This window comes from Globicephala melas, chromosome 21 (genome assembly GCF_963455315.2).
Source record: "Globicephala melas chromosome 21, mGloMel1.2, whole genome shotgun sequence".
Taxonomy (NCBI): domain Eukaryota; kingdom Metazoa; phylum Chordata; class Mammalia; order Artiodactyla; family Delphinidae; genus Globicephala; species Globicephala melas.
The window spans coordinates 22,988,397-23,015,864 of NC_083334.1; the positions used below are offsets into that span (position 1 = coordinate 22,988,397).

The 27,468-nt window shown below is 43.4% G+C and overlaps 2 protein-coding genes across 2 annotated transcripts; one reads left to right on the forward strand and one right to left on the reverse strand.

Annotated features, from left to right (window-relative positions):
- Nucleotides 1–2,648: 2,648 nt before the first annotated feature.
- On the forward strand, nt 2,649–14,012 carry LEPROTL1 (leptin receptor overlapping transcript like 1). The gene is made up of 4 exons (XM_030832452.2): nt 2,649–2,800; nt 8,545–8,620; nt 10,660–10,846; nt 11,678–14,012. Exons 1-4 carry the CDS (start codon nt 2,785–2,787, stop codon nt 11,792–11,794), a joined length of 396 nt encoding a protein of 131 aa, XP_030688312.1. The 5' UTR covers nt 2,649–2,784; the 3' UTR covers nt 11,795–14,012.
- Nucleotides 14,013–20,704: 6,692 nt separating this feature from the next.
- On the reverse strand, nt 20,705–27,269 carry MBOAT4 (membrane bound O-acyltransferase domain containing 4). The gene is made up of 3 exons (XM_030884130.2): nt 27,119–27,269; nt 24,109–24,333; nt 20,705–21,674 (listed from the first exon to the last, which is right to left on the reverse strand). Exons 1-3 carry the CDS (start codon nt 27,238–27,240, stop codon nt 20,705–20,707), a joined length of 1,317 nt encoding a protein of 438 aa, XP_030739990.2. The 5' UTR covers nt 27,241–27,269.
- Between the last annotated feature and the right edge of the window lie 199 nt (nt 27,270–27,468).

The following is a 27,468-nucleotide window of genomic DNA, read 5'->3' on the forward strand; positions in this document are numbered from 1 at the left end:
CAACGCAAAATCTAAGTGTAGTCACGTTATTTACAAAACCTTAATAACCTTCCCGAGGGACGCTACTGTGCCTTACTCAACTTCACGTCTTCAGCAACTAGCATAGCGTCTGGCGCATGATTTGTGTTCCATTAGTTTGCTAAATACAGAGTGGATTTGAGAGAGGCAGCACGGAAATATATTGTCTGGTTTCAGAAGCTCAGAACATTCACATATTTCCTTCCACGTGGAGACCGTGGGAATTTACAAGATATCCGGAGGAGAAACTACCACCTAAATAAAGAACCAGCCAGGGAAAACAGTTAAGAGTGCATAGGCATTATCTTTGAGGTCTGACAGTCCTGGATTTCTCTCCTTCATTCATTCATTCCACAAATATAGGTTGAACGCCTAGTATGTGTCTGGCGCTGTTTTCAGCTTGGAGTATGCAGACAAGGTCCCTGTACTCATGGAGCTTACACTGATGAGAACTAAGATAAACAAAATTAAACAATAAATTAATAAACAAAGATAATAGTGATAAGTGCATTGATGAAAATAAAACAGGGTGATACAGTAGAGACTAGGAGCCAACTTCAGGGAAGGCCTTGCTGAGGAAGTGATTTTGAAGCTTTGAGACCTGAATGATGAGAAAATACAAAGATCGGGGGAGAGCCTTCACCGCCTGGGGAACAGTGGATGCAAATGCCCTAAGTTTCTGTTTTGAGGAACATCATTCAGTAATTTGATTAACACCTTTATCTATTTAGCACCTAACAGTACCTGCCAGGCACTGTTCTAGGCACTGGGGATACAGCAATGAATAAAACAAAACTTAGGGGTTGGGAGAGGCAAACAAAGCCAGGGCAACTGAAGCAAAGTAAGTTTGGGGAAGAGTGGAACAAGAGGAGGCATAACAGTGGTGGCTTGGAGTGGGACCAAGTGGGACTGGAATAAAGATAATAGAGAATTCTGGTCTCCACATATTAGGTTTGAGGTGACTTTTAGGAATCCAGGTAGACATGTCAAATGGACACTTGGATATACAAGTCTGAATTTCAAAGCCAAGGTAAACTTGGTAGTTATGCTATCAAAAAGAAGACAGTATTTAATGCCACAGGAAGAGATACAATTCATAGGGAGAGAATTTAGATATAGCAAAGACGGAGGCCCAGAACCAAATTAAGAGAACACTAACATTTGAACCTTGAGCAGAAGTTCCTAGAAAGAGTCTGAAAAGAAATCTCTGATGAGGTATAAGAAACAAACAGGAGAACAGTGGTATGGTAGTTGAGAGAAAGAATGGTCACCAGTGTCCATTGTTGTTGAAAGTTTGGATCAAAAAGTGACCTTTGGGGGGCTTCCCTGGTGGCGCAGTGGTTGAGTCCGCCTGCCGATGTACGGGACGCGGGTTCGTGCGCCGGTCCGGGAGGATGCCACATGCCGCAGAGCGGCTGGGCCCGTGGGCCATGGCTGCTGAGCCTGAAAGTGACCTTTGGATTTTGAAAGGTAGAGTTCACTAATTACCTTAAAAAGAGAATTTCTGTTATTTGAGATCCCATCAGTTGCCATGTACAGTTCTAGACAGTGGTGAACAAACATAAAACGTTGTACAAACTTACACTCTAGTGGGAGAGACAGCCAACAAATAATATAGTTCAGATAAATAATAAGTGCCTTCAACGAAGATGCAACACAGCCAAAAATAAATTAATTTAAAAAAAGAAAGGAAATTAGGGGACTAGCACTTCCCTCAGCCACCAGGGCTTGTGCCCCAGAAGGCTTCCTAAATGTGATCTTCACCTCCCCCACCCCTGTAAACACTGTCCCTTCCCCATGATGGATTTTCCCTTTTCTCTCCTAGTTACACACCTGTTCATCCTGCTGTTGTCCCTCCCTCGAGGAAATCTCACCTGACTAATCTAAATCAAAGACTGTCACAGGAGTATCTATCCACTTTCTTTGCAATTATCATTGTTGCAATGTTACGCTTTTTCGTGTCTGTCTCTCTCACTAAACAGTAAGTTCCTTGAGGACAGAAACCGTACCTGGTTTTGCTCACCTCAGTGTTCCCCACACATAATATCAGTAAATGTTCAATCAATTTGTAGGATTACTTAACTAAATGCATTTGTACCTCTGCTTACTTTTTTCCTAGCCCTGTTACTAAAAAAAAAAAAAAAAAAAAACTCACAGACTCCCAAGAGCTCGGATTTGTGTTAAATCCACTTGTTACTGAGTCCCGCCACTCCTCCCTCTGAAGGTGGGTCTCACCAGACCCTAGTTCTGTGTCGGAAAGCGAGAAGCCTAGTGCAGACCACCCAACTGGCCTTACTGCTCCTTTATTACAAGATAGGGAGGAGAAAGAAATGGGTGCGCTTTGAAGGACGCAAAAGGATCCCCCAAAGGCTTCACACCAGTCCTCCCAAAGGACCGCGTCGACTCGCGCTCCCTTCCCGAAGGATGGGGAGGTTGCAGGATGCGCGTTGGGGTCTGCGGGATGGAGTTTCCCTGACACTGCAGGGAACACGGGAGCTCGAGTCTCCACGGCCCGGGAACCGGGGCGGGGCCGGGAAGCCTCGCAGGTCGGCGATCCCACGGGAGCAGAGCCGGGGAGGAAGGGGTCAGCCCGAAGGCCCCCAGCCCGGCGCGCCCCCAGCGCCCCAGCGCGAGCGCGAGCCGCCGGCGGAAGTGCTGCGTCGCGCACTTCCGGGTGTTGTCTGGCCGCCGCCGCCGCGCGTCTCCGGTCTCCCGGCCGCCGCTGCCGTCGCCTCGGGTCCAGGAGGCAGGAGCGACGTCACCGCCATGGCCGGCATCAAAGGTGGGCTTGGGGCGCTGGGCGGCCAGAGGGCTGCGCGGCCGCCCCGAGAGAGGGGGAGGGGTTCCACGCAGGCCCCGCACGCCGCCTCCCGGGGCCGGGCGCGCGCCGCGGGGCCGCTGCGCTGGCGGCAGAGCCCTGACCCCCGACCCCAACCCCCGGCCTGCGCCCTCGGAGCCGAGGTGGGCGCGGCAGCCTCGGGGAAAGGACGGCGGGGTCGGCGGCTTGTCCGCCAGCCCCCACTTTCTGCTGAGCTCGGCAGCCTCGCTCCCACTCGTCGCGCCCCGTACGGAGAACGAAGTGGCCCGCGGGGTGTTCGGAGTCCCGCAGCCGCTCGGGCCATCACACATGTTTTGCAGGAGTTTGCGTCCGAGAGCGAGGCGGGCAGAGGGTGGTTTTGAGGGGGTCGCTAGAGATGCCAGTTACGGTAAATCAGTGTCATTTCCCATTTAAAGGCAAGAGTGCGGTCTTCGGGCGCTGAGCCCAACCGAGTCCCCCAGGAACGCCCTGGAAGGCCTTAGGGATGGTTCTTTCCCAAACCTCGGCGATCACATCCACGCTCAGGACCCGTACTCAGAGCTTTACGCTCCTAAAACGGATGCATTTTGATTTGCGGTGTTGGTCTGACAGGATAGACCCTGTGAGCGACCCCAAAGGGCTCCTTCCCCCTGCCCTCTCCACAGTTGCACGTTGAGGCTTTTTCACATTTCAAAGTTTTATTTAGTTGAGTTTTTTTTTTAAGGCAAAAGAGTTTTTCATTAAAACTCAATGGAAAAGTACTCGTTTATTAGTCAGTTTCCTTTAGAAATAAGGGATGTCGCATGCTTTCCAACTGTTTGGTAGTTTTGTTAGCGTGGTTAGAAGCAAATACCATTACGAACGTTTTCAACTTAATTCTTGACAACGAATTACATTGATTTCCTGACCTGAGGCTTTGTAGAAGGGGCAGGCAAGCAGGAAGTGAAGAACTTCAATAACAGTGTTTTTTATTTGCTTTAAGGACAGCTTTTGCTGAGCTGCTTCCTCAGAGTCACATTTTTACTGTTTCTTATTTGTTTGTAACGTCTGAAGACATTTCATTTCCTATAGAAAACTTTGTCAATTGACCAGCTGAGTTACTTTCCAGTCTCCTTTTGAACTCTAACAGACCTTTTAAAATCCCTGTGTGAAAGGCAGTTATGGTAGAATGCTGTTTTTTTTAGGATGTTGCCAGTTTCTCAGTTCTTTGCCAGTTTCTCAGTTCTTCTCCATTTCTTTACTGTCAATAAATGCAGGAGTCTCTCTCTCAAGAAAATAACTTTGTGATTGTGGACTTAGGTGAATATTAATCAGCAGAAAGTGTCTCAGATGGGATTGTACTTACACTTTTGGTTTCAGTAAGATTTTCTGATTGCTATGATTGTTTCAGGATGTTTTCTTCCTGTTGGCCTATCTTTATGTTGCTATGATTTAATCCACGACTTATTTCTTAAGCCATTTGCCTATTACTTTGTTATATACTGGATTTTTCTGGTAACTCCCAGGTTAGGGAACTGGTCCCTTCTCCTACTGCAGTCTCTTCATAATCACGAACTAGCACCCAGTCTTTTGAGAGTTTAGATAAATCGGGCTGTTCCATCCCCAGCCTGGAGGCTTTGGGAGTAGAAACCAGACTCATCTAAGTTTTGCCTTCTGGATGTCAAATCACTCAACTACAGCATAAAATTTTGCCTCATTGATGTGTCATCTAGGACAACCATTTATACACAAATGAGGAGTTTTGTATATAAATCAGCCTAATTGCTGATTTCATAAGACTGGAGAAACTTTACAACTTTTGAGAACACTTTTGAGCAGTTTATTTAACCCCATTGGCATTTATCTTATCCATCGTGACTGGGAGGTGAGATGTCACATAAAATTATTTTTTGATACCTGAATCTTATTTCAGTTCCTTGGGTTTTTTTTTTTTTTTTTAAGAAATCATCTTCATTAACTTTTTAAGAGTGTACCCAAAGACTTTAGACTCTTTTTTGAGGATAAGAACATAAGTAGGGACTTCCCTGGTGGCACAGTGGTTAAGAATCTGCCTGCCAATGCACGGAACACGGCTTTGAGCCCTGGTCTGGGAAGATCCCACATGCCGCGGAGCAACTAAGCCCGTGCGCCACAACTACTGAGCCTGCGCTCTAGAGCCCACGAGCCACAACTACTGAGCCCACGTGCCACAACTGCTGAAGCCCACACGCCTAGAGCCTGTGCTCCGCAACAAGAGAAGCCCGCGCACTGCAATGAAGAGTAGCCCCCACTCGCCGCAACTAGAGAAAGCCTGCGCAGCAACGAAGACCCAACGCAGCAAAAAATAAATAAAATTAAAAAAAAAAAAAAGGAACATAAGTAATTTTTCTCTGTCATAGAACAGAGTTAACTTCAGCAACCAAGTCCTAAGGCTACTTATCTCTTGGCCAAGATTATCTATCGCAAATCTGGTATGCTCTTTGAGATTTTTATGCCTGATTTAACCTTTTTTTTTTTTTTAGTCTCTTCCCCCCAATCAGAGGGCAGTTCTTGCTTGTATGCAGCTCTCCCTCCTATTTCTCATCTCTTTAAATATAGGAAGCAAAATAAGCTTACAAAATTTTGTCTTCACAAGATACAGATAACAGTAATCCAGGAAAGAAAAGTTACTTTTCACTTAACTTTTTTCTGGGTACCTGAGTTGCCTATTGAAATATATATGTATAAGTGAGCATAGGTGATCCTTTAAAATAAAAAGGTTTTATTCCGCTGGAATTCACACACAGTTGTCACAAAAAATGAACAAATAACTTCTGAATAAGTGCCTAAGTGTCTGCTTATAAAGAATGTTAGCTTTGGGCTTCCCTGGTGGCGCAGTGGTTGAGAGTCCGCCTGCCGATGCAGGGGACGCGGGTTTGTGCCCCGGTCTGGGAGGCTCACACATGCTGCGGAGCGGCTAGGCCCATGAGCCATGGCCGCTGAGCCTGCGCGTCCGGAGCCTGTGCTCCGCAACGGGAGGGGCCACAGCAGTGAGAGGCCCGCATACCGCAAAAAAAAAAAAAAAAAAGAATGTTAGCTTTAGTGTATGGGCTTTGTGGTATCTATGTTATGTCTCTGTTTCCTTTAGGAGTCTAAGGTCTATGCTGCATAAATGGCTTTTGAATAAATAAGGTGTTATTATAGTGATGAACTTAGCTGTTTGGCAGTTATATTTCACAAAGCAAAGATGGTGTTTTACTTCTTCAGCATGTCTTATAACAATTATCTTTAGTGTTCAGAGAAGTATTTGCATTTTAGATCTAGTCCAACCCTTATTTTATAGAAGAAAGAACTGATATTCAGATGACTTGGTCAGCTAGTAAGTGGCTGGTAGGAGCTGGGACCCAGTGCCTCCTGACTCTCAGTTACGGCTGTTTCTGCTCTGCTGCATTGGGCTCTCTTCTCTTTTTTCATCTCCCTCTCTCCCCTTTGCTCCCTTTCGTTCATTCTACACATGTTTATTATTGAGTGTTAAGAGCTGAGGCCTGAGCATCAGCAACAGAAGAACTCTTTCCCTGCTCTTGTGGTGTGAACAGCTTACAAGGGAAGACAAATACAAATCAGTATAACATTGCAGCTGTGATAAATGAGCACAGGGGAGGCATCCAGAGCAAAGAGGACCTCTGCACGTGCACGTCCCTCAGCCTGGAATGTTCCCCCCAGATAGCCACAAGATTGATTCACTTCTTCATTTCATATAGATCTCTGCTTAGATGTCTCCTCATCAGAGACGCTTTCCCAGCTGATGCATCTAGAATAGCACTCCCACCCCCTTACTTGATTTTTTTTTCCATAGCATTTGACATTTATTTGCTTACTTTTTTAAAAAATTTCTTTATTCTCCCACCAGAATGTAAGCATGAAAGCAAGAGCTTCGATTTCTTTACATTGTGCTGTCTCCAGTGTCAAGAACAGTGTGTGACACACAGTAGGCACTCAGTAGATATTTGTGGAATAAGTGAATAAATAAACATAATGGGAATCGGTCTAGTCAGGGGCTTTGCAAAAACTTCACTGAGGAAGAGATAACTGGGCTGTGACCTGAAGGAAAAGTAGGAGTTCGCTTGGCAGAAAGAGGCAAGGACTGGGCCAAGAATTCAAGCTCCGTGAGTGACATGGCCTTGCCTGTTCATTAACATGTCCCCAGCACCTGTTAGGTATTTGGTTCTATGTAGACATTTCTTGAATGAAATAAGTGAATGAAAAAGCATCTGAGGTAGAAGGGATAGCATGTGCAAAGGCCCTGTGGGTGAGGGAGCCGGCTGATTTCCAGGAGAGGAAAGGGGGCTGGTACAGCTGCAGTGCCAAGACCAAGGGGTGCTAGCCTGGGGTGATGTGTGTCCGAGCAAGGAAATGGGGTCAGCTTATGAGGACCTGTCTTGAACTGAACAAAACAAACGGTGAACTTGGTATTTTCCTCACTGCTTACATGGCATTCCCTTATAAACGTGAAGTTCCTCTTTTGCTGCAGATTAAAGTGCAAATGTGTCTTTTTCTTTGTGCAACTGAAAATCTAATGGCATTAAGGACTAAGTAAATGTGTTCACGGTTGACATGACCTACATCACTGATCTGAATGAAAACTAAATCTGCCTGGCTCCCATGTCATTGGGTGTCCTTGATTATGACTATCTTAATTCAGAGAAGTATATCAGTAGTTCTTAGCAGCATTTAACCCCTTGTGTTAATTTTGGTTTGTATATGTTGGATTTTGTCTTGGTAATTTGTAGACCTTTGACAGCTCTTTTGAATTTTAATGTTTTTGTTAAGGTTAGTGGACTGCATCATTAAAAAAAAAAGTAAGTTATTCTCTTAGCCACTGTAGTTGCAGAAATATAGGTTGTATAGAATTCAAAATAAATTGATCGTTTGTTTCTTTGCTTAATTCTAGGCCATTGGTTAACTATGTATATTCAAGGAAGTTGTTTCTACTCACTTATCTATGTGAAAACACTTTATAAAACATAATGCTTTGTATAAGTGTGTGTGTGTGACTTCAGAAACTATATTTCAGCTATAGAATGCATCTATTGCTTGTGATAATGTCTTAAAACAGTGATACCACCGAAGGATTGTACCTGTTATCCTGCAGATTTTCTAATGTGTAGGAACTTAGGGAAAGAAACCCAGCTATTGTTTTGCAAACGATTTAAATATCTGTAGCAGAATTAACTGACTGAGATTACTGACTACAGATATCCAGGGACACTTTTCACCTGTGCCTGTTGGGGGTGTGTGTGCAGGAAGTAGGAACTGCTCAGGAGAGGGTTTCCCATAGATGAGGCTTCTGAAGTCCAGTAAAGTTACTGCGGAGTTTCTCCACATACTACTTTTCAAAACGGTAATGATCTGAGGAGTGAGTATCATACTAATGCCTGGAGGAGCATTGATCTCGCAGACTGGGATGCTCATTTGACATGGAACCAGTAATTTGGGAATGTGGTGACGTGCTGGCGATAGGTCAGGGCTTTGAATATCAGTATCACTGTATTTTGCTTTGAAGATGCCACAAAAGACTTATTCTGAAACCAGGTAACTTCAGCTTTTGAAGATGATTCACTAATACATTTGCTTTTTTTGGTGTGTTTTGTTTGCTTTTTGCCTCTGGGATCACAGGTAATGTTCAGACTGCTAATAGTAATATTAATACAAATAGTGTTAATTTAATTTAATTACTATTTCTATTTGTTTTTTTATTATTTACTTTGCAGCTTTGATTAGTTTGTCCTTTGGAGGAGCAATTGGGCTGATGTTTTTGATGCTTGGATGTGCCCTTCCAATATACAAGTATGTAAAATTTTTGTCTTTTTGAGTGTTTAAGTGTAAAATTTTTCTACTTTTAAAATTTAAAAAAATTTTTTTTACTACAATAGAAGTAATCCTGAGAAATGGTCGTTTACCAAGGACAAACTTTAAGTCTTCACTTAAAAGGTGTTTGAAAAGATTTTAGGACAGCAGCGTGCAAAAAAGACTTTGGCTGTCCTTGACTACTGCTAAGTCTTTAATGGCAGGATAGCAACACAGTAGCCCAGCACTACTGCTTAATTTTGAGAACCAATTGATTAAATTAAATGCAAGAAAATGTAAAATGTCTTTTGAGCACAAAAACCTCTAAGCAGAGTCAAGAGCAACTGACAAAAGAAGTCATGTAAATGACTTTTGACAATTACTTTCCTTAGGACAGAGAGAATTTTTTTTAATTAATAGGATAAATTAGTAAGAAAAATACAGGGCTTCCCTGGTGGTGCAGTGGTTAAGAATCCGCCTGCCAATGCCGGGGCCACAGATTCGAGCCCTGGTTCGGGAAGATCCCACATGCCGCGGGCAACTAAGCCCATGCACCACAGCTACTGAGCCTGCGCTCTAGAGCCTGCGAGCCACAAATGCTGTACCTGCGTACCACAACTACTGAAGCCTGCACACCTAGAGCCCGTGCTCCGCAACAAGAGAAGGCACCGCAGTGAGAAGCCTGCGCACCTCAATGAAGAGTAGCCCCCGCTCACCATAACTACAGAAAGCCCGCACGCAGCACGGAAGACCCAACACAGCCAAAAATAAACAAACAAGGGCTTCCCTGGTGGCGAGTAGTTGAGAGTCCGCCTGCCGATGCAGGGGACACGGGTTCGTGCCCTGGTCCGGGAAGATCCCACATGCCGCGGAGCGGCTGGGCCCATGAGCCATGGCCGCTGAGCCTGCGCGTCCGGAGCCTGTGCTCCGCAACGGGAGAGGCCACAGCAGTGAGAGGCCCGTGTACCGCAAAAAAAAAAAAAAAGCAAACAAACAAAAAAGATATATTGTTAAATTTAAAAGTGCAGTGATTCATTCATATCTTTAAAGTTTATCTATATGGGAATATGGAAAGACCCAGATCAGTAGGAGTGGGGAAGACACAGACAGCCTTGGTTTTTCACTTTTTGTGCTTTTATAATTTTTGCACGTTTTTTCCCTTAAACTTATGTCCATTTGTAATTTTTTTTTCTCAAAATATTTAGGAAAAGATCTTTTAGGAAAAACATATAGATAAATCTTTGCTTATCATGAGTGTCTAAGTACAAGCAAATCTCCATTATGATGTGTGTTTTATTTTATGGCAGTTTTAAAAGCCATCTATTTCTTTTTAACTTTTTATTTTGAAATGACGATGGGCTCTCAAGAAGTTGCAAAAGTAGTACAGAGAAGTCCCTTATACCCTTCACACATCTTCTCCCAGTGTTAATATCTTACACAACTGTTTTATATGATCACAAACAGGAAATGACATTGGCACAATACAATAGCTAGACTGTAGACTAAAAGCCATCTATTTTTATTGTGATAAAGTTCATATTCTGACTGAAAGTCTTCAATATTACTGTCAGTTCATTTTCTGTATTTTGATTTCAGTATTTTGGGAGTTCCTAGTGACCTGTGGAAAGTTTGGGAGTGTTCCAGCTTCATGCTAAGGCAGGATGTTAGAAGTCAAGGGCATGAATCTTGAATTTTTAAAATTACTGTTAATAATTCCATTTTTCAATAATCCCTTTTTATTTATAACCTAAAATGAAAAAATATATATTTTTAATTTTGGGCTTTGATTCCAACTGTTAAAATTCATAAAGTGTTTTCTTTTAATTTGAGAAATATTTAATCATTGTATCATAACTTTAGGAATACTGTGATTCTAAATGTCCCTCTTTTCAGTGTTCAGGTTATAGCTTATTTTTAAACTGTGTTATATTTTGTACCTTCCAATATGCTTCGGTCCTTATTTTTAAAAAGAGTGGATCTTGTGTGAGGAAAATGACAAAAATAGCAAAAACTACATTAACTTATTTTTCTTTTTCTAGCCAATACTGGCCTCTCTTTGTTCTGTTTTTTTACATCCTTTCACCTATTCCATACTGCATAGCAAGAAGATTAGTGGATGATACGGATGCTATGAGTAACGCCTGTAAGGAACTGGCCATATTTCTTACAACAGGCATCGTGGTCTCAGCTTTTGGACTCCCTATTGTATTTGCTAGAGCACACCTGGTAAGTGAAAGCATTCTTCTACTAATGGTTTTACATTAGATTGTGTTCAGTTTTTCTCAGGAAAAAAGTTTTTGTTAAATGACATGAAAAAGAGATGAGAGACATAGGAGCCTAGAGGATAAGAGATAAAAATCTTACTTTTGTCGTTGTTAACTGGTGGAAATACTGGAGAGCATTGGCGGCGACAGTTGGCTTGCCAGTACTTCACTGTCAGAATTGGGCACATGGACTCGGCCAGTGCTGAACAACCACAGGCCTGCCCTGTATAGCTTAAACATGGAAGACCCGGGGAGATCCGTGTTCTCTGCAGGTGGGAAAGTACCAAAGAGTAGAAGAGGCTTCCCAGACTCACCAGTCAGATTCACTCCTGCATCTCTGGGCCGGTGGAGATGGCAGAGAAGACGGACTGGCCGCCCTTCCACATGGAGAGGGCGATGACTCCCCACCTCTTGAAAAGAATGTACACGAGTGTGTTTGCATCTCTGATATTTTAAATTTAATCTGCTCTCTAGATAAAATTTTTAGGTTCGCAAATGAAGAGTTGGAGCAAACTTCTTTGTATACAGAAAATTGTAGAATTCTGTGCTGCCTCCTCATAGCCTGGAAGTTAGGCTTGCTTTTGAATAATTATCATCTTCCATGACTTTCTGTCTCTTTAAAGGAACCAGCGATACATAAGAACAGCATTACATGTTCAGCAGCGTCAAAGTTATTATTACAAGTTGTATTTGTTTTGGATCGTGATTGGCTACAGCTAGAGCCTTGATTCACTTTTCGTTTCATTATTGTTTTTCATGTCTGTTAACTGAGCGTTTCTGTCTTCTTCTGTAGATCGAGTGGGGAGCTTGTGCACTTGTCCTCACCGGAAACACTGTCATCTTTGCAACTATCCTGGGCTTTTTCTTGGTCTTTGGCAGCAATGATGACTTCAGCTGGCAGCAGTGGTGAAAGGGATTACTGAACTCTTGTCAGATGGACTTCTTGTCATTTCTCAGCCGTCCGTGCACACAGGAGGTGGGGCAGTGATGCCGAGCAGTGGAGCGAGCCTCTTGGGGGTGTTCTAGGCACTCCTTCTCTCTTGTATTGTAAGCATACTATTTTCACAGAGACTTGCTGAAGGATTAAAAGGATTTTCTCCTTTGGAAAAGCTTGACTGATTTCACACTTATCTCTAGTATGCTTTTTGTGCTGTCCTGCTGAATTTAAATATTTATGTGTTTTCCCTGTTCAGTTTTTTTTTTTAACCAGTATGCAATGTTAAATATTTTTTAAATCTAATAACCATTTGCATTGGTTAGGAACTAGAGTTCTGCTGGCTATTACTGGGCTAAAGTACTTTTTTTTCCTTAAAATTATTTAACCTCCATTACTACACAAAGTTATAAAGATAAGTTTTTCAATCAGTCAGGATGACATCACTCCCAATTTTATGCAAACATGCAGACTATTAGCATACCTTATAGACGATATACTCAGTGCAAATATAGCTGCATTTATACCTCAGAGGGGCCAAGTATTAATGCCACGCCCTCCATAAGGATTGCTGGTTTTGCTGGAAAGCAGGTGTTTTGTGAACTGCAGATTATTTTATGGAATTGCTACAAAGGAGTGCTTTTATTCTCAATTGCTAGAAGAACTTATTGTTAAAGGCAAGAGTGTAAAAGCAGATTTTTGAGATATGGTTTTTATTTATGTTACAATTAGAGTGAGTTGCATTGTGGGAAGAAACGATATTGAAATTCCATTTTTTTGAATCCTGTTTCTATTTATAAGTGAAATTTTTAATCTTCTTTCAGACTTTCATGTTTTACATGGGTAAAGGGACACACACAGAACTACTACTGATACGGGAAAGTGTATGTTTGCATCCTACATACTAGAAAACCTTTTCCTGCCTCCTCCTTATAACTTATTTTATACATTGTATATATTAAGTAAAATCACTTTTCCAATATGGTTTAATAACACGTTAAACTAGAGGTTTTAACACACCTGGAGAGTGATTGCTCCACCGTACATTCAGAGTGCCCCAGCCCCGCAAGGCCTTGACGTGATTAACAAGTGACTTGTTAGTTATGCTGGTAATTCATGTATTAACAACTCAAGATTTAGACCACGGTAATTGTAGTTCTTATCCCCTAAGGTTATATCATATGTAATTTTTAAATATTTAAGGCAAGTTTCCTGTATACCTCTCAACTGTTTTGATTTTTATTTCACCGTAATAGATTTGCTGTTACCTTTTAAAAATGGCCTTGATTGTGTGAATTAATGCGAAGTAGCCAAATCCAGCTGTATCGCAGCTTCAGACACAAAGCTGACCAAAACGTTCCCAGTAACCAGGCGTGAGCAAATTGTAGTGGTCATTCCATCTCACGATTATCAGTACTTTTTTTCAGGAGCTAGTTTTGAAAATGTTCAAGTTGGTCTGACAGTATTTTGTTAAGGACATTTGTTTATATGTTTATTCAGTATACTTACATAAAACCTGTTCTGCCTTCAGACAAAAATGGAGTAATCATGACAACTGTCTTGTTTTATAAAGTTGATTTCTCCAAAAAATGGGAACAAATTGTGGGTTTGTTCAGCTTTTTACTAAAGATGCCTCAAGGCCACGGGCTTTATCGCCCAACTCAAGTTGTTACTTTGAGCCGTGAGATGGGAAGCAGAATAAAAATGCGTGCGTGTGGCTGTCGCATTTACACACAGGCTGAAAGCAGCTTGCAGTGTTAGGATGTGGTAGGCGTAAAGACGGAGGAGGGGCAGCCACATGTGGATTAGGCAGCTGGTGATACAGTTGGGAACTCAGTGCCTGTGATCTACTCAATTTTTTTTCTTTTTCTTTTTTTTTTTTTGCCAAAAGTACATTCTCTGGTCTTCCCCCATCCATTTTCTGTTCTAGAATGTCAGTGCAGTGCACTGCTACTGTTTCATTTACTTGGCCATAGACTCTTTTTCTGAGAGCTGCGTATTTCTTCTGTATACTAATCGCACTGGCAGCATTGTGTCTTTGACCTTGCACACTAGCTTGACATAGTGCTGTCTCTGATTTCCAGGCTAGTTACTTGAGGTCTGAATTTTCCATAGAATGTGCACTGATCCTGCATTGCCATTCTTCTATGGAAAGAGAACTTTTGATGATGAAACAATAAAGATTTTAAATATCTATTTTAGTTTGTGGGTGTTTTTGAAATGAAAATATACAACACACTTCAGTTGCTGAAGTGCATTATCCATTTTAACGATGTGATATAAAGCAAGGATGACGTTAGTTATAAGGTTAGTCTTGCAGAAGTTTCACTTCCAAAATAAAAGTGAAAACATAGTAATAAATACTACACTGAAGCTGTATGATTTTGAGCTGTAGTAAAAGGATTGGTAATCTGGGGGAGCAGAATTTTTACTGACCTTTTAGAAAAATAGCCATAGAAGGTTTTGTTGACATAAAAAGACTACTGACTGTCAAAAGTCAAGGTTGTACTTGTTCTTAAATTTTCAGAACTTTTTTTTTATGACTGCACGTTTTATTATATATTTATTATTATTCATCATTAGAGCATTTTGCTTTTTGCAGACATTTCAAACAGTTAAAGGTAAAAAAAATTCATCTGGGGCTTCCCTGGTGGCGCAGTGGTTGAGAGTCCGCCTGCCGCTGCAGGGGACACGGGTTTGTGCCCCGGTCCGGGAAGATCCCACATGCCGCAGAGCGGCTGGGCCCGTGAGCCATGGCCGCTGAGCCTGCGCGTGCGGAGCCTGTGCTCCGAAACAGGAGAGGCCACAACAGTGAGAGACCCACGTACAGCAAAAAAAAAAAAAAAAAAATTCATCTGTGTGGTACAATGTGAACAGAGAAAAGTACTGTTCTCTTATCAAACATGAATCTTGTCCCAAGTTGTCCTAATTATAATCTCATTGTATACTTAAAAAAAAATTCAAATCATAGGTTCTTAGTGTCTGCTTTAATATGATTTTGGGGGCATTGTGAAAATAATCCAGACTTTTAAAAGTAAACTCTAGAATGTTTATGTTGAATGTGACTAGTTTTATAAGTGTCAGGTAACTTTCAATCACATCAAATTTAACAAGCAGCCATGCAACATTACTATTAAGTGGTATGTACATTTTAGATCTCAGGAGGCTTTTTGATGCATAAATTGGTGGGAATTTCAAATTCATATTTCTTCTGTATAAGCCTGTATTATCTTTTCTGTCAGAAAAGATTAGGGAGCTCTTGTTTTATTGCAGGACTCCTAATTTTCATGCAGTCCCAGGGAAGAGAACATATCCTGTAAAATAAATATTCCAGACAATTAAAGCTTAACTCAAAAAGAACTATGTTTGTTTTAACTATTTTGACCTAAGTATTAAATGGATCATATACTTTTATACTTTCTTAGGATATATTAAAACATTTTGATTTTTCCTTGGTAATTTAGAGTTATCATAAATTATTTTTCCCGTTTTTTATTTTTATAATTGTTTATTGATAGTTGATGTACAATATCATATAAGTTTCAGGCGTACAATAGAGTGATTCACAATTTTTAAAGGTTATACATTTATAGTTATTATAAAATATCGGCTGTACTCCCTGTTTGTACAGTATATCCTTGTAGCTTTTTTTTTTTAACTTTTTATTTATTTTATTTTATTTATTTATTTGTTTGTTTTGGCGGTATGTGGGCCTCTCACTGCTGTGGCCTCTCCCGTTGCGGAGCACAGGCTCCGGACGCACAGGCTCAGCGGCCATGGCTCACGGGTCCAGCTGCTCTGCGGCATGTGGGATCTTCCCGGACTGGGGCACGAACCCGTGTCCCCTGCATCGGCAGGCGGACTCTCAACCACTGCGCCACCAGGGAAGCCCTAAACTTTTTATTTTATATTGGATTATACTTGATTAACGATGTTGTGATAGTTTTAGGTGTACAGCAAAGTGATTTTAGTTATACGTATACATGTATCTATTCTTTTTCAAGTTCTTTTCCCATTTAGGTTGTTATATAATATTGAGCAGAATTCCCTGTGCTATTTCCCCCTATTTTAAATGGCCCCTGACCTGTATTTTTCTGGAATTGTGTCTTTGCCAGCTTTTCTTACAACTGAGTGTTCTAACACTCCTTAACTTCTTTTATTTCTAATTTTCTAGTCAGTAATATGTTAGTAAGAATGGAATGTGGTCGGGGGAAAAAATGAGGTAACCAAGCTGACTGAATCAAGTATATAACATTTCTGTACACAATACAGCATCACTGGAGTTAACTAGGGTGTCTCCCACCTCTTACACAAATGAAATGCTTTGTGACGGAAATGGCTCTTTAAAAACTGTCACTGTTAACTGTATACAGATAAGGGGGGTGGGAGGAGCGCCAGATAGGGAGATGGCACAGTGCTGAGCAGAAGCGTTAGAGTTCAGTTTTCCAGGCTTTCATGTAGGAGTTATTCCGAGCTTAAGTTCCTCACAGACCTTTGTCTGACTTCTGAGATCTTACATCTCTCTTCACCGTCTGTTTTCAGTTGCAGAAAGTCTAGATAGAGACAGTTTTGCTGTTTATTTTTATAGGAAACTTCGTACTGTATATTTTGCTTCCAGTCTCTTGAAGATAATTTGAATTCACCCCTGGGTTTAGGACTGTAGGACTATATGCTGTAGTCACAGCAATTCAGATATTAACTCTTAATCTTGTAAATTCCAGCTGGAAGGAATAAAACAGAGAGAGTCAAAAAGTGTTTCCACAGCTGAGAAATTAAGACCATAAAACATTCCTTTTTCAATTATAGTTGCTTTCTTTTGTGTATTTAGAGGCAGCACTAAAAGGGGGAGTCAGGGATCTTATTTCAGGAGCCAGTAGAGCGGCTAATACTATGAAAGAGAAACTTTGTTGCAGTTTACAACCATAGGAACCATCAAATAGAATAAAATAGAACAAACATGAGTATTTCCATATGTGTTATAATAAGAGCATTAAGAGCATTACTACTTTATAATTTAGTTTTCCTGATTTATAGTTTGGCGGTTCATATCAGAAGTGTCTTTTTCTCTTATCAGATCAGTTATTGTTTAATATTATGTAAATATAGTGTGAAATAAGTGTCAGTGAACTTGTGTAGATTTGTGAACCGCTCCGAAATAGGACAGATGTTTTCCTGAAAGCTAGGTATACTTAACATAGAACATTTGAAAATTGTTTCTAAAAGTGTTCACAATTGAACAATTTCTTAGGATAGGACTAAGATGGATGGATTTTTATTTATTTTCGTCATGCTCCAAAACATAGGTGAGAATCAGCTCTAAAACCTAGTTATGAGTATAGTAGTGAAGAAGAGGGTGTTAGTCTCCCAAGGATTAAGGAAAGCTGGGTTTGGGAATTCCCCGGCAGTCCAGTGGTTTCACTGCCGAAGGCCCAGGTTCAAGTTCAGTCCCTGGTCGGGGAGCTAAGACCCCACAGCCACATGGCACAGCCAAAAGAAAAGAAAAGAAAAGCTGGGTTTGAGCCATACTCCGTACCTAGAAAAGTTCTTTGTTCCCAGCGGCAGTTATACACTGCGGGACCGATTCTAGGTACTGTTGGGGAACAGAAAAAGATGGGGACATGTGGTCCCTCTCTGAGCTGTCAGTCTAGTGAGCTAAGACGAGACACAAGAACGGACCAAAGGAAGCTGATTACTATACATGCCAAAGGAGAAGTTTGTGGGTTCACAGGAGGAAACGATTTGGGAAGCAAAAGTGAGGTGGAGGGAGTTTCCCGTTCTGCTCTGGCCGGTCTTCTGCTGGCAGGCAGGGTCATGGACACGAGGGTGTGTCCAGAGCAACGTCCTGGTGGCGGTTCTTCAGCTCCCTGGGGCTCGGGAGGTGGTGAGCGCACCAGCAGTGGTCGTGGGAGCTTCTTGATTCTGACACCCTCATCTCTGGGTCCCAGATACAATGGAGATGGGAGAGGTGGTGAGACTTAGGGTATATTTCAAAGGAACTGATCAGGGCTTCCCTGGTGGCGCAGTGGTTGGGAGTGCGCCTGCCAATGCAGGGGACATGGGTTCGACCCCTGGTCCGGGAAGATCCCACATGCCGCGGAGCAATTAGGCCCATGCGCCACAACTACTGAGCCTGCACTCTAGAACCCACGAGCCACAACTGCTGAAGCCCGCATGCCTGGAGCCCGTGCTCCACAACAGGAGAAGCCACTGCGCTGGGAGGCCCACGCACTGCAGCAAAGAGTAGCCCCCGCTGCAACTGGAGAAAGCCCGCGTGCAGCAACGAAGACCCAACTCAGCCAACAAATTAATTAATTAAAAATTTTTAAAAAGGAACTGATCAAGCAGATTCGCTGATGAATTGTGTGGGAGAAAGGGAGAAGTCAAGCGTGACAAGCAGGTTTTCAGTTGTCCCTGTCAGGGCCGTGGGGAGAAGATGTAATGAGGGAGAGTTGGAAAAAGACAACTGAGGTGGACACCACTTCCAAACTACTGGTTTGTCATATGTATTTGTTACCTAGAAATATCATTCGCCATGTTTAAAATCTTTACCAGACAAGAGAATACTGCTGACCTGTTGCCCTGTATCTGCTTTATAAACTGCTTGAGGGGCAACGTGGTAGCACACCATCTCGTCCTCGCAGTTACACTGTGGGCTCTGGGATCACACTGCCTGGTCTCCAGGCTCTTCCTTACACTAGATGTGTCACCTCAAGCGAGTCCTTTCTCCTTTCTGGGTCCCATTTCCACACCTGTAAAATGAGGATGATAGTAGTACCTACCTCAGGGTGGTGGTGGGGTTCAAGTGTGACGTAGAGAGAGCTCACAGTGATGGTCTTGTTCAGTGTTAGCCATTATTACTGTTTCTCTTGCCAGTTCTCTGTACTGCTAAGCAGTTCCCTCTTCTCACACAAGTAGACAAACTCTTTTTTTTTTTTTTTTTTTTTTTTTTTTTTTTGCGGTACGCGGGCCTCTCACTGTTGTGGCCTCTCCCGTTGCGGAGCACAGGCTCCGGACCCACAGGCTCAGCGGCCATGGCTCACAGGCCCAGCCGCTCCGTGGCATGTGGGATCCTCCCGGACCGGGGCACGAACCCGTGTCACCTGCATCGGCAGGCGGACTCTCAACCACTGCGCCACCAGGGAAGCCCGACAAACTGTTTTTAAAAATACATTTTAACAATCCAGTCTCTCTAGAGAATATATTACAGACACGAGTCGCTGTCAGCCTCATAGTATCTCTTGGAAATGCTGTAACCACCTTGTTCCCCGTCTGTTGAGTACTTCAGGGTAATCAAGAGGGTCTGTTGACTATCCAATAGACACTGCCTGGTGCTGTGACACGTGCTTCCAGTGCACTAAGGACACATGATCCTCCCACCCCCTACTTCTGCCTCAGAACTGAGATGTACACATTTTTTTCTAGAACAGAGAAATATCAATATATTGCCAGACTTAAAACAAGAAGGGGAAGTCACGGTGAATCTGAAACTAAGAAATCCTTGAGAAAATGAAAACATCAGGGATCAAATTGAAGAGAGAAGCTGCAGCCTGAAACACCGGTGGCAGGTGCGTGAGCGAACACTACCCTAAAAGGTGGGAGCCGTGCCGGGGAGGCACCGCGCCGGGGAGGCCCCGTACCACTGCAAGTGGTGGAACCTGGGGCCAGGACGGGCTTGGGCAACTCACGGGGATTACATGGGGCGCTGTAGTGGGAACAGCCAAGCCAGCAGGTCCACCTGCATCACATACGCACACATCCCCGTCTCACGCCCTCTAGGGTGGGGAAAACCCGTATCCTCCAGTAGCAAGAATGAGAATACCCAGTCCAGAAGACCAGCCATCAAGGTACCCTGCTTAGTGGCACATCTTTTTTGCCAGTGAAAGCACTGCCTCTCCCTTTAGGCGGGCTGCACAGGCAGGGGCAGCAGGTGGTCTACCCAGGGGATCTCAGCAAAGGGGAGGAGCTCCCAGGCAGGAATAACCGAACAGTTCAGGAGAGCCCAATGGAAGAAAACAAGTTCACAGAATTTACCACCAAGGAAACAGTTGACAGAAAAAAAGATGCTCCACGCTTACAGTTTTGAGTACTGGAGCTATCCACTGGCCCAGAAGGTCACACCGAGTGCTGTACACAACCTGGCTGATGGAGTCAAGTCACAGAACATTTTACTTTTTTTGCACCCAAACCCAATTACGATTCCCCAGGACCGAACCTTGGAGAAAACACTACTTTATTTTTCCTCAAGGCTCTTCTTCCTATAACAATAGATTTGATTCAAAGACACGTAGAATAATCTTATTACTGATAAACCTTTCTCCACAATGTGTTCTCTCCCTGTGGCATACTGTCCTGAGACAGTGAACCTAGAACCTGCTATCTGCGTGGATGGGAAGAAAGGGAAAAGTATACCGAATACTCTACATCTCATGTGATGTTTTGCATTCCCACCTGAAACGTTACGTGGCCCACCATCAGCATTTATTCATTCCACAGACTTTTGGAACCAGACACCAAGACTACAAAGTAATTGAAAAGGAAGGTGAATAGGAATTTGGGAGTAATATATACACACTATTACATGTAAAATAAACAACAAGGACCTACTGCCTAGCATTGGGAAGTCTACTCAATATTTTGTAATAACCTATATGGGAAAAGAATCTGAAAAAGAATATATATATGTATAACTGAATCACTTTGCTGTATACCTGAAACTAATACAACATTGTAAGTCAACACTACTCCAGGTACATACATCCAATACTTAAAAAAAAAAAAAATAACTTTTATCACGGAAAAGTGCAAACACCTGCATCTTCAAGGCGCCATCTGGTACTTTCTAAAGTCTGTTTCACGGGTGTATAAGGTGAAAGTTGGGGAAAGATGTCAGTTAAATTTATGCTTTCTCTTCGCTAAAACAAAAAGCAAAATACAATACACCGTGGGAAAGACGCTGTTGTAAGAATTCCACAGCAGCCAGAGAGAGGAGAGGCTCCGGACCTCCACGGCCAGCATTATGTAGGCAAGGATGAGCTGGGTGTGGGCCCAGGTGAGAGTTCTGTAGAGCACCCGCATCGGCCCGGATCTGATGAACACATTGGCAAAGGTGTGAATCAGGTAGTCGGCTTCCACCATCACAGCCCAGCAGAGGAAACCAAACACCTGTCCCGGGTGGAGTCCGTGCCACCAAGCCGAGAAGACGAACGTCTGCAACAAGGGCCAGGTCCTGCCCTGCTGGAAAACGAGGCGTCGGAGCCACCGAGCTGTGCTCTGGTTCCACTTTCTGGTGAACAGAGCTATCCTGTGGGTTGTTTCCAGCGTCCAAATGTCCGCATCAGGGATGTATCCCTCCTCACCGGGGCTCTGACCAAACTCAGATCCAAAGCCCGCTGCGTAGAGGAGGGAGTCATCCAGGAGCCAGTGGGAGTAGTAGGTGAGTTTGAGGAGCCCGGCAGTGGACCACGTGACATAGACGCACTGCAGTTGCTGGCAGTCTGTCAGTCCTGCCCCTGCGCTCACCGCCCGCCTCACCACGACCTTCAGACACTCTAGTCCCAGAATCTGCAGACCCCTCCGGGTCAGAGCCCAGAAAGAGTGCCTGGGATACAAACTGCTGGGCCCTTGAACACGAGCCTGAAATCTCTGGAAGGAACACAGGGGGCCTCCTAGGAGAGCAGGGAAAAAGAGCAAGTAGCTGAAATAGGGCAGAGCTCCCCACAGACGCTCAGACAAAGAGTTCCTGTTCCTGATGCCTCCTCCTGCTGCTGCTGCTGCCACTTTCCCCTCACGAATGTCCAGAGACAGGGATGTGACCCTCTGGGTCAAGAGCATGAGGGAAGAAAGAGTGACGCAGAACCTGAAAGAGATTTTTTTTTAATGTAAAAACACTCCACGTTTACTTTATCCCCTTGCAGTGCCTCACCCAAGACCCAATGGCAGGGACTTCCCTAGCGGTCCAGTGGCTAAGACTCCATGCTCCCAATGCAGGGGGCCCGGGTTTGATCCCTGGTCAGGAAACTAGATCCTGCATGCATGCTGCCACTAAGAGTCTGCAGGCCGCAACTAAAGATCGCACGTTCCACAACTAAGACCTAGCCCAGCCAAATAAATATTAAAAAAAAAAAAAAAAAAAAGACCCAGTGGCAAATGGGTGGCTCTGAACAATTAAGACCAATCTCATGGCCTGCAGTTCCCCCACAAAGACTCTTGGATTAATCCAGAACCACAGGCTCCTCCGAGCAGGATGGAAAGGTAAATGGAGAAATGAATCATTAGAGAGGCAAATAAATGAATGATGAGGAATATTATGGTGAAACGTTGCTTATCGTATTTCTAAGAATACCTTATAAAGATTAGGATCGAGCATCAGGGAGAAATTTGTCACAGAAGAAACAAGACCTTAGTTCTGTTTAGTCTTAGTTCTTCCTATAGACACTATAGGAAGTTGGAGATTTGGACTGTGAACCAGTCCCTGACTGCAAGATTCTGAAGGCTTTGGGATTTGGGCTGAGGAAGGGTGAGTCAAGCTAGAGGTTCAGGGTGTATCCTGAGTCATTAGCAACTTGAGCTGTGTTCTTAACCAATCACCTGACCTGTTCCTGCATCACCATCACACAGTAGAGAAGATCCTACTGACCATGGAGAAAATCAATGAAAATTACAGTGACACACTCTACAATCAGGAACACTGTCCTGTGGGGAGAAAATGGCTCTGTTTCCCAAGCGTTGCTGCTTCTGTGTCTGAGAACTTAAGGACAACTGACCTCCTTACTTGACCTATCAAACAGTAAACGAAGTAGCCACCAAATGCCACTAACCCCTGTTCAGTCAGTCCTCTTCTGTTAAGGGCTGAATGTGTCCTCCCCCACCCCAAATTCATATGTCGGGGTCCTAACCTCCAGCACCTCAGAATATGTATATTTGGGGATGGGTCTTTAAGAGGTAATTAAGGTAAAATGAGGTCATGAGGGTGGACCCTAACCCAAGATGACTGGTTTCCATATAAGAAGAGATAAGGACACAGACACACATAGAGGGAAGACCATGTGAAAGCAAAGGGAGAAGACGGTATCTACAAGCCAAGGAGAGAGGCCTCAGGAGAAGCTGAACCTGCCAACACTTTGACCTTGGACTTCCAGCCTCCAGAGGAAGTAAATGTTTGCTGTTGAAGCCACCCTGTCCGCAGTACTTTGTATGAGAGCCAGAGCAAACTAACACATCTTCCCGCTTCAGCTCAGGTTCAGCCTCCCTCCTGTGCAGCCAGATTCTTCAACTTGCTCCTCCAGCCCCTATCAGGTCCGGGCTTCTTCCTGAAATCCTAAGTCACCACTTCGCGGTCAGTACTCCCCACTCCCTATCCACCCACCATCTTGCCTCTTCTTCAGAGAAGCAGGCCCTGGAGCCTTTGGTGAAAACAGTCAGAATAAAGAATAGGATTCTGAGTGTGGGAGGGATGGCAGAGTAAGGCAACCCATGGCAGCTAGAATCAGAGAGGTGACCCCCTCGACAGGTCACCGCTCCAGTTCACCGTGCGACCATGAAGCCAGTCCAATGGTGATCACGGCGAGAGCCAGGAACAGCAGGCTTCAGGATGGCAGAGATGCCTGTTTCCCTCTAATCCTGGCGATCTCACTGGCTCAGGAAAACAACGTCCCTAGACTGTAATTAGCGCCCTATTTTTTTTCTTCCTGGATTGAGTGACTTCCCGTTTTCTGGGGGATGGAAGAGCTGAGTGTCAGTGAAAGTAAAACTCTTGCAGAGCAGGTGTGTGGGAAGGCAGCAAAGGTTTATGGTAGATTTATACCTTTCCTGTCCTACTGAAACAGCGGGGAAGCTGCCGGCTATGTGTCTAAACTACCTACACTGAGGTGTGTGTACTCTGCTTAGTCACCTGCAGGCCGGCCTCATCTGCGGGCCCTGGGACTCCTGGTTCACCCCCTTTCTCGGGCACAATGTGAATTACAGCTAGTGTCAGGCACTGTGCCATGCAGGCAGCACATGGTAGTTACTAGGAGATTAGTCATACAATGACGCTTACATTCATTCATTAACTCTAACCTAAGAGGCTTGCAAGATAGGTATTGCTATCCCCCCAACACACACTTACACACACCCTTTATTTCAGGAAAAGACATTGAGGCTGAGAGAGGTTGACTGACTCACTCAAGATCACACTGATGGGATGCGGAAGAATTTGGATTCAAAGTCCACGCCCAGGTCCTCCCCACCAGCACCCCGGTGCAAGCAAACCCTGGTGGGCTCCGTAGGAACACAGGAACGGGCTGCTTTACCTCGTGGAAGGAGCTTCTTGCAGATAATACTCCGTATAGTGCAGACCCAGGTGGCACAGCGTCTGCCAGCTCATCTGAAAGAGGAAAGTCAGCCTGTGGACGTCCTGGGGGCCCAGCGAGTAGATCAGGACCACGGTGCACAGAGCGGGGATGAAGACCAGCACAGCGAAGGAACCCATGGCGGCTACTGCCAGGGCTCCTCCTACCACCAGGAGGAACAGGTACCTGGAACACAGAACGCCTTGGAGCAGTGCGACAGATGAGTCACTTCCCATGGCAGCCCATCTGTGGAACCCAGTGGAGGTGGGCGCCCCCTCACCCCTACAGAAGTCACACTGTTGTCACTCTGCAGTATTCCTCCTGTTCTGAAGGAGAGAAACATGGAGGGTAGAGGCAGAGTCCATTTGTAAACCACTTCTGCAGGAGACAAATCTTGACTTCTGCCTCTGGGACCCTTGGCACCCCTCTTTGATGTCTGCCAGACCAGTGGGGAGACACCTGCCCCCAACAGTCCTGTGGGGACCGGTCTGGAATGTTTCCCAGTGGGGTCACACCCAGCCCTGCGCTTGCTGCCCGACCAAAGTGATGGGAATCTAGGATCCAGGATCCAGGAGGACTCTAGACATCACCTCATACAGATGAGTCTCTTCCCTTTCCACAGAGCTGCACACCCTGGCCCTCAATGCCTCCCTTTGATAAGTGTTTGAGAACTCGATTACAAAGTCTTTAAGTGTATCATTTAATAATTTTTGTCGTCTGCATACATAGTTTAGCCTATTCTCCAAATTCATACGAATAAAACCATACAGTATTTGCTTATTTGAGTAAAGCTCCTATCATTAGTATAATATTTTGTTTTTTTAATTTATTGAAGTATAGTTGATTTACAATGTTTCAGGTGTACAGCAAAGCGATTCAGTTATACGTATGTATACTCCTTTTCAGATTATTTTCTAGCATAGTTTATGATAAGATATTGAGTGTAGTTCCCTGTGCTATACAGTAGGTTCTTGTTGTCTGTTTTATATATAGTAGTGTGTATATGTTAATCCCGAACTCCAAATTTATCTCTACCCCCTCCCCAGCTATCCCTTTGGTAACCATAGTTTGTTTTCTATGTCTGTGAGTCTATTGTCTATCTCTGTTTTGTAAATAAGTTCATTTGTATCATTTTTTAGATTCTACCTGTAAGTGATACCACGAGATTTGTCTTTATATCTACCCTTAATCCTCTCTACTGTACTTTAAGTTCTCATGACTTGGTGCTTTTTGCAATGTTGTAAATACATGTTGTAAATGATGTTGTAAATACATCAGTGAAGTGGTTTGTGGAGCATGCCTCCTTTGGAAGCCAGTGGATGCCCTCTGGATCTGCAGAGGCACCAGAGTTTCCATATTATGAGGACTCAGCTCTTCTTTCCACAGTATATGGAGATTTGTTTGTTTTTTCCTTTTAACTGGTGCCTAGTTAAGAAATCTGAACAAACAGGCCAGAGAAAAAATCTGAAACAGGGACTGAGTGGTCAGGGACAGGAAAAGTGAATGAATCTCTGTGTCACAGGGTATAGATCATGGCTCCTTGGCCTGTGACGCACACGCCTTTGCAAGAATTTCTTTCTTTCTTGAGGGAGACGGCAGGTGCTTCAGTGTGTGAGGCTCTATTCCACAGGCCCTGGCCATTCCTGAGCTTCAGACTATGCTTGGGATGACTCCTCCTCTACCCGCCCAAGCCTTCGCCTCCCTGCCATCGGAAAATAGGGGAGAACACTTATTCCTTACACAGCAGAGATGAAACATGAAACAGTGCCCTTTCCCAAAGCAACTGCCCTGGGGATTTGTAAACATTATTATGTCTACACATGTACAATGCAGGATGCATGATTTTCTGGAGTGCTTATTTTATTCTGGACATTGGGCCAATAATTCTTTTATATGAAATATCTTCATTTAACCCTTAAAACAATCCCATGAGGTCGGCATTATTATTTCCATTTTACAGATGAACTCAGAGAGTTTATTCACATACACAAGGACACTCAGGAAGTGAGGGACCAGGACTCACCAGGCTAACTCCCAAAGTCAGCAATCTTAACCTATGGGAATTAGCCCTTATTTTTGCACTTGTTTTGCTTTATTGTTTGTGATTCCTTCTCAAGAGGAAACTTTTTTTTTTAACAACTGCTTCCCTCGTCTCCTAAACAGAGGTAAAGTGCCATTAACCAGTTGTGACGATGTAATAACCTGCCATAGTTTAATCGAACTCAGCCATCCTGGTTGCTAGAAACAGCTAGATTTTACTTATGAATCCCCAATATATAAAAATCCTAGTTTCCAAAATAAGTGAATTATTAAGAGGTAGAACTTCGGCAATGGATTTTCACTTTACAAAAGGATATTCCATAGAACCTTTTTTTAAAAATAGGGACTGTCTCTAATGTATTGAATTTACCAGGTATAAAAAAATCATTTTGATCAAGTTATCAAATCTCTAGTGACAATAATTTTGGATCCCACGTAGAGATAAAACTAATCGAACAAAATTTATTTTGACTTTTTTCATTTCTCTGAGAAATCATACAAAGGCATTAAAAAAATCACATAGTTGTATATTTAATAAAATTTAATTTTATTGAAAATGATAGAATACCATGAAATTAAGACTGTTCAAGAACATCTGGGGCATATGGTTGATTTATAGATGCATCTATTTGGGGAATTCCTATATCACCCCAACATCCCTCTGTCCCCCATTTATTTTCATCCTTTTCCTACTTAATGTGACCCTATCAAACTTTGGCTGAGTCAATGCAGACATGATGTCAATTTCCAGTTCCGATTCACTCTATTAGACATAATCATGATCAAGCAATCAATAATTGGTGGCAGTGATGATAACTTAAAAACAACCAGTGTAATTAGTATTTAATATTCACATCTGCACTCCAACCTGGGCTTTTTGATCTACTATAGTATTCATAGACGTAAGAGCAAAATTAGCCATCAAACCTACCTGGCATGAGTGGAAAATGAATCCATAATGCAGAGATAATTAAAGAGAAGCGCAAAAGGAAAAGCAGCCCCTTGATAAAGTGATACAGGATGGAGGAAGAACAGCTGAAGCCAATCCATCATGAACTGGAACAAAAGATACTGTCCTTTCCAGAATCCTTAACGGATGCGTTCCTGGAAATCTCAACCAGGTTCTCTTTGATCTTTTTATATGGTTTAGGAAGGCCTGGCTGAGCAAAAGGCAAACAAAAGCACTGGAGATAAGCAGTATAAAAGTTGGCTTTCTGATAAAGGGAACTCACTATAGAAACCAAAACGCATCTGGTGTTAGATTACCTAGTAAGGACATGT

What these genes read in the sequence shown, in the direction of transcription:
- LEPROTL1 (XM_030832452.2), top strand. An exon ending in TGTGCCCTTCCAATATACAA is followed by an intron (nt 8,621 to 10,659) that starts GTATGTAAAATT and finishes TTCTTTTTCTAG; the next exon opens with CCAATACTGGCCTCTCTTTG. An exon ending in TATTTGCTAGAGCACACCTG is followed by an intron (nt 10,847 to 11,677) that starts GTAAGTGAAAGC and finishes CTTCTTCTGTAG; the next exon opens with ATCGAGTGGGGAGCTTGTGC.
- MBOAT4 (XM_030884130.2), bottom strand. Translation starts at nt 27,240, where the DNA reads ATGATGGATTGGCTTCAGCTGTTCTTCCTCCATCCTGTATCACTTTAT. An exon ending in TCATTTTCCACTCATGCCAG is followed by an intron (nt 24,334 to 27,118) that starts GTAGGTTTGATG and finishes TCTGTGTTCCAG; the next exon opens with GTACCTGTTCCTCCTGGTGG. An exon ending in CAAGAAGCTCCTTCCACGAG is followed by an intron (nt 21,675 to 24,108) that starts GTAAAGCAGCCC and finishes AATCTCTTTCAG; the next exon opens with GTTCTGCGTCACTCTTTCTT.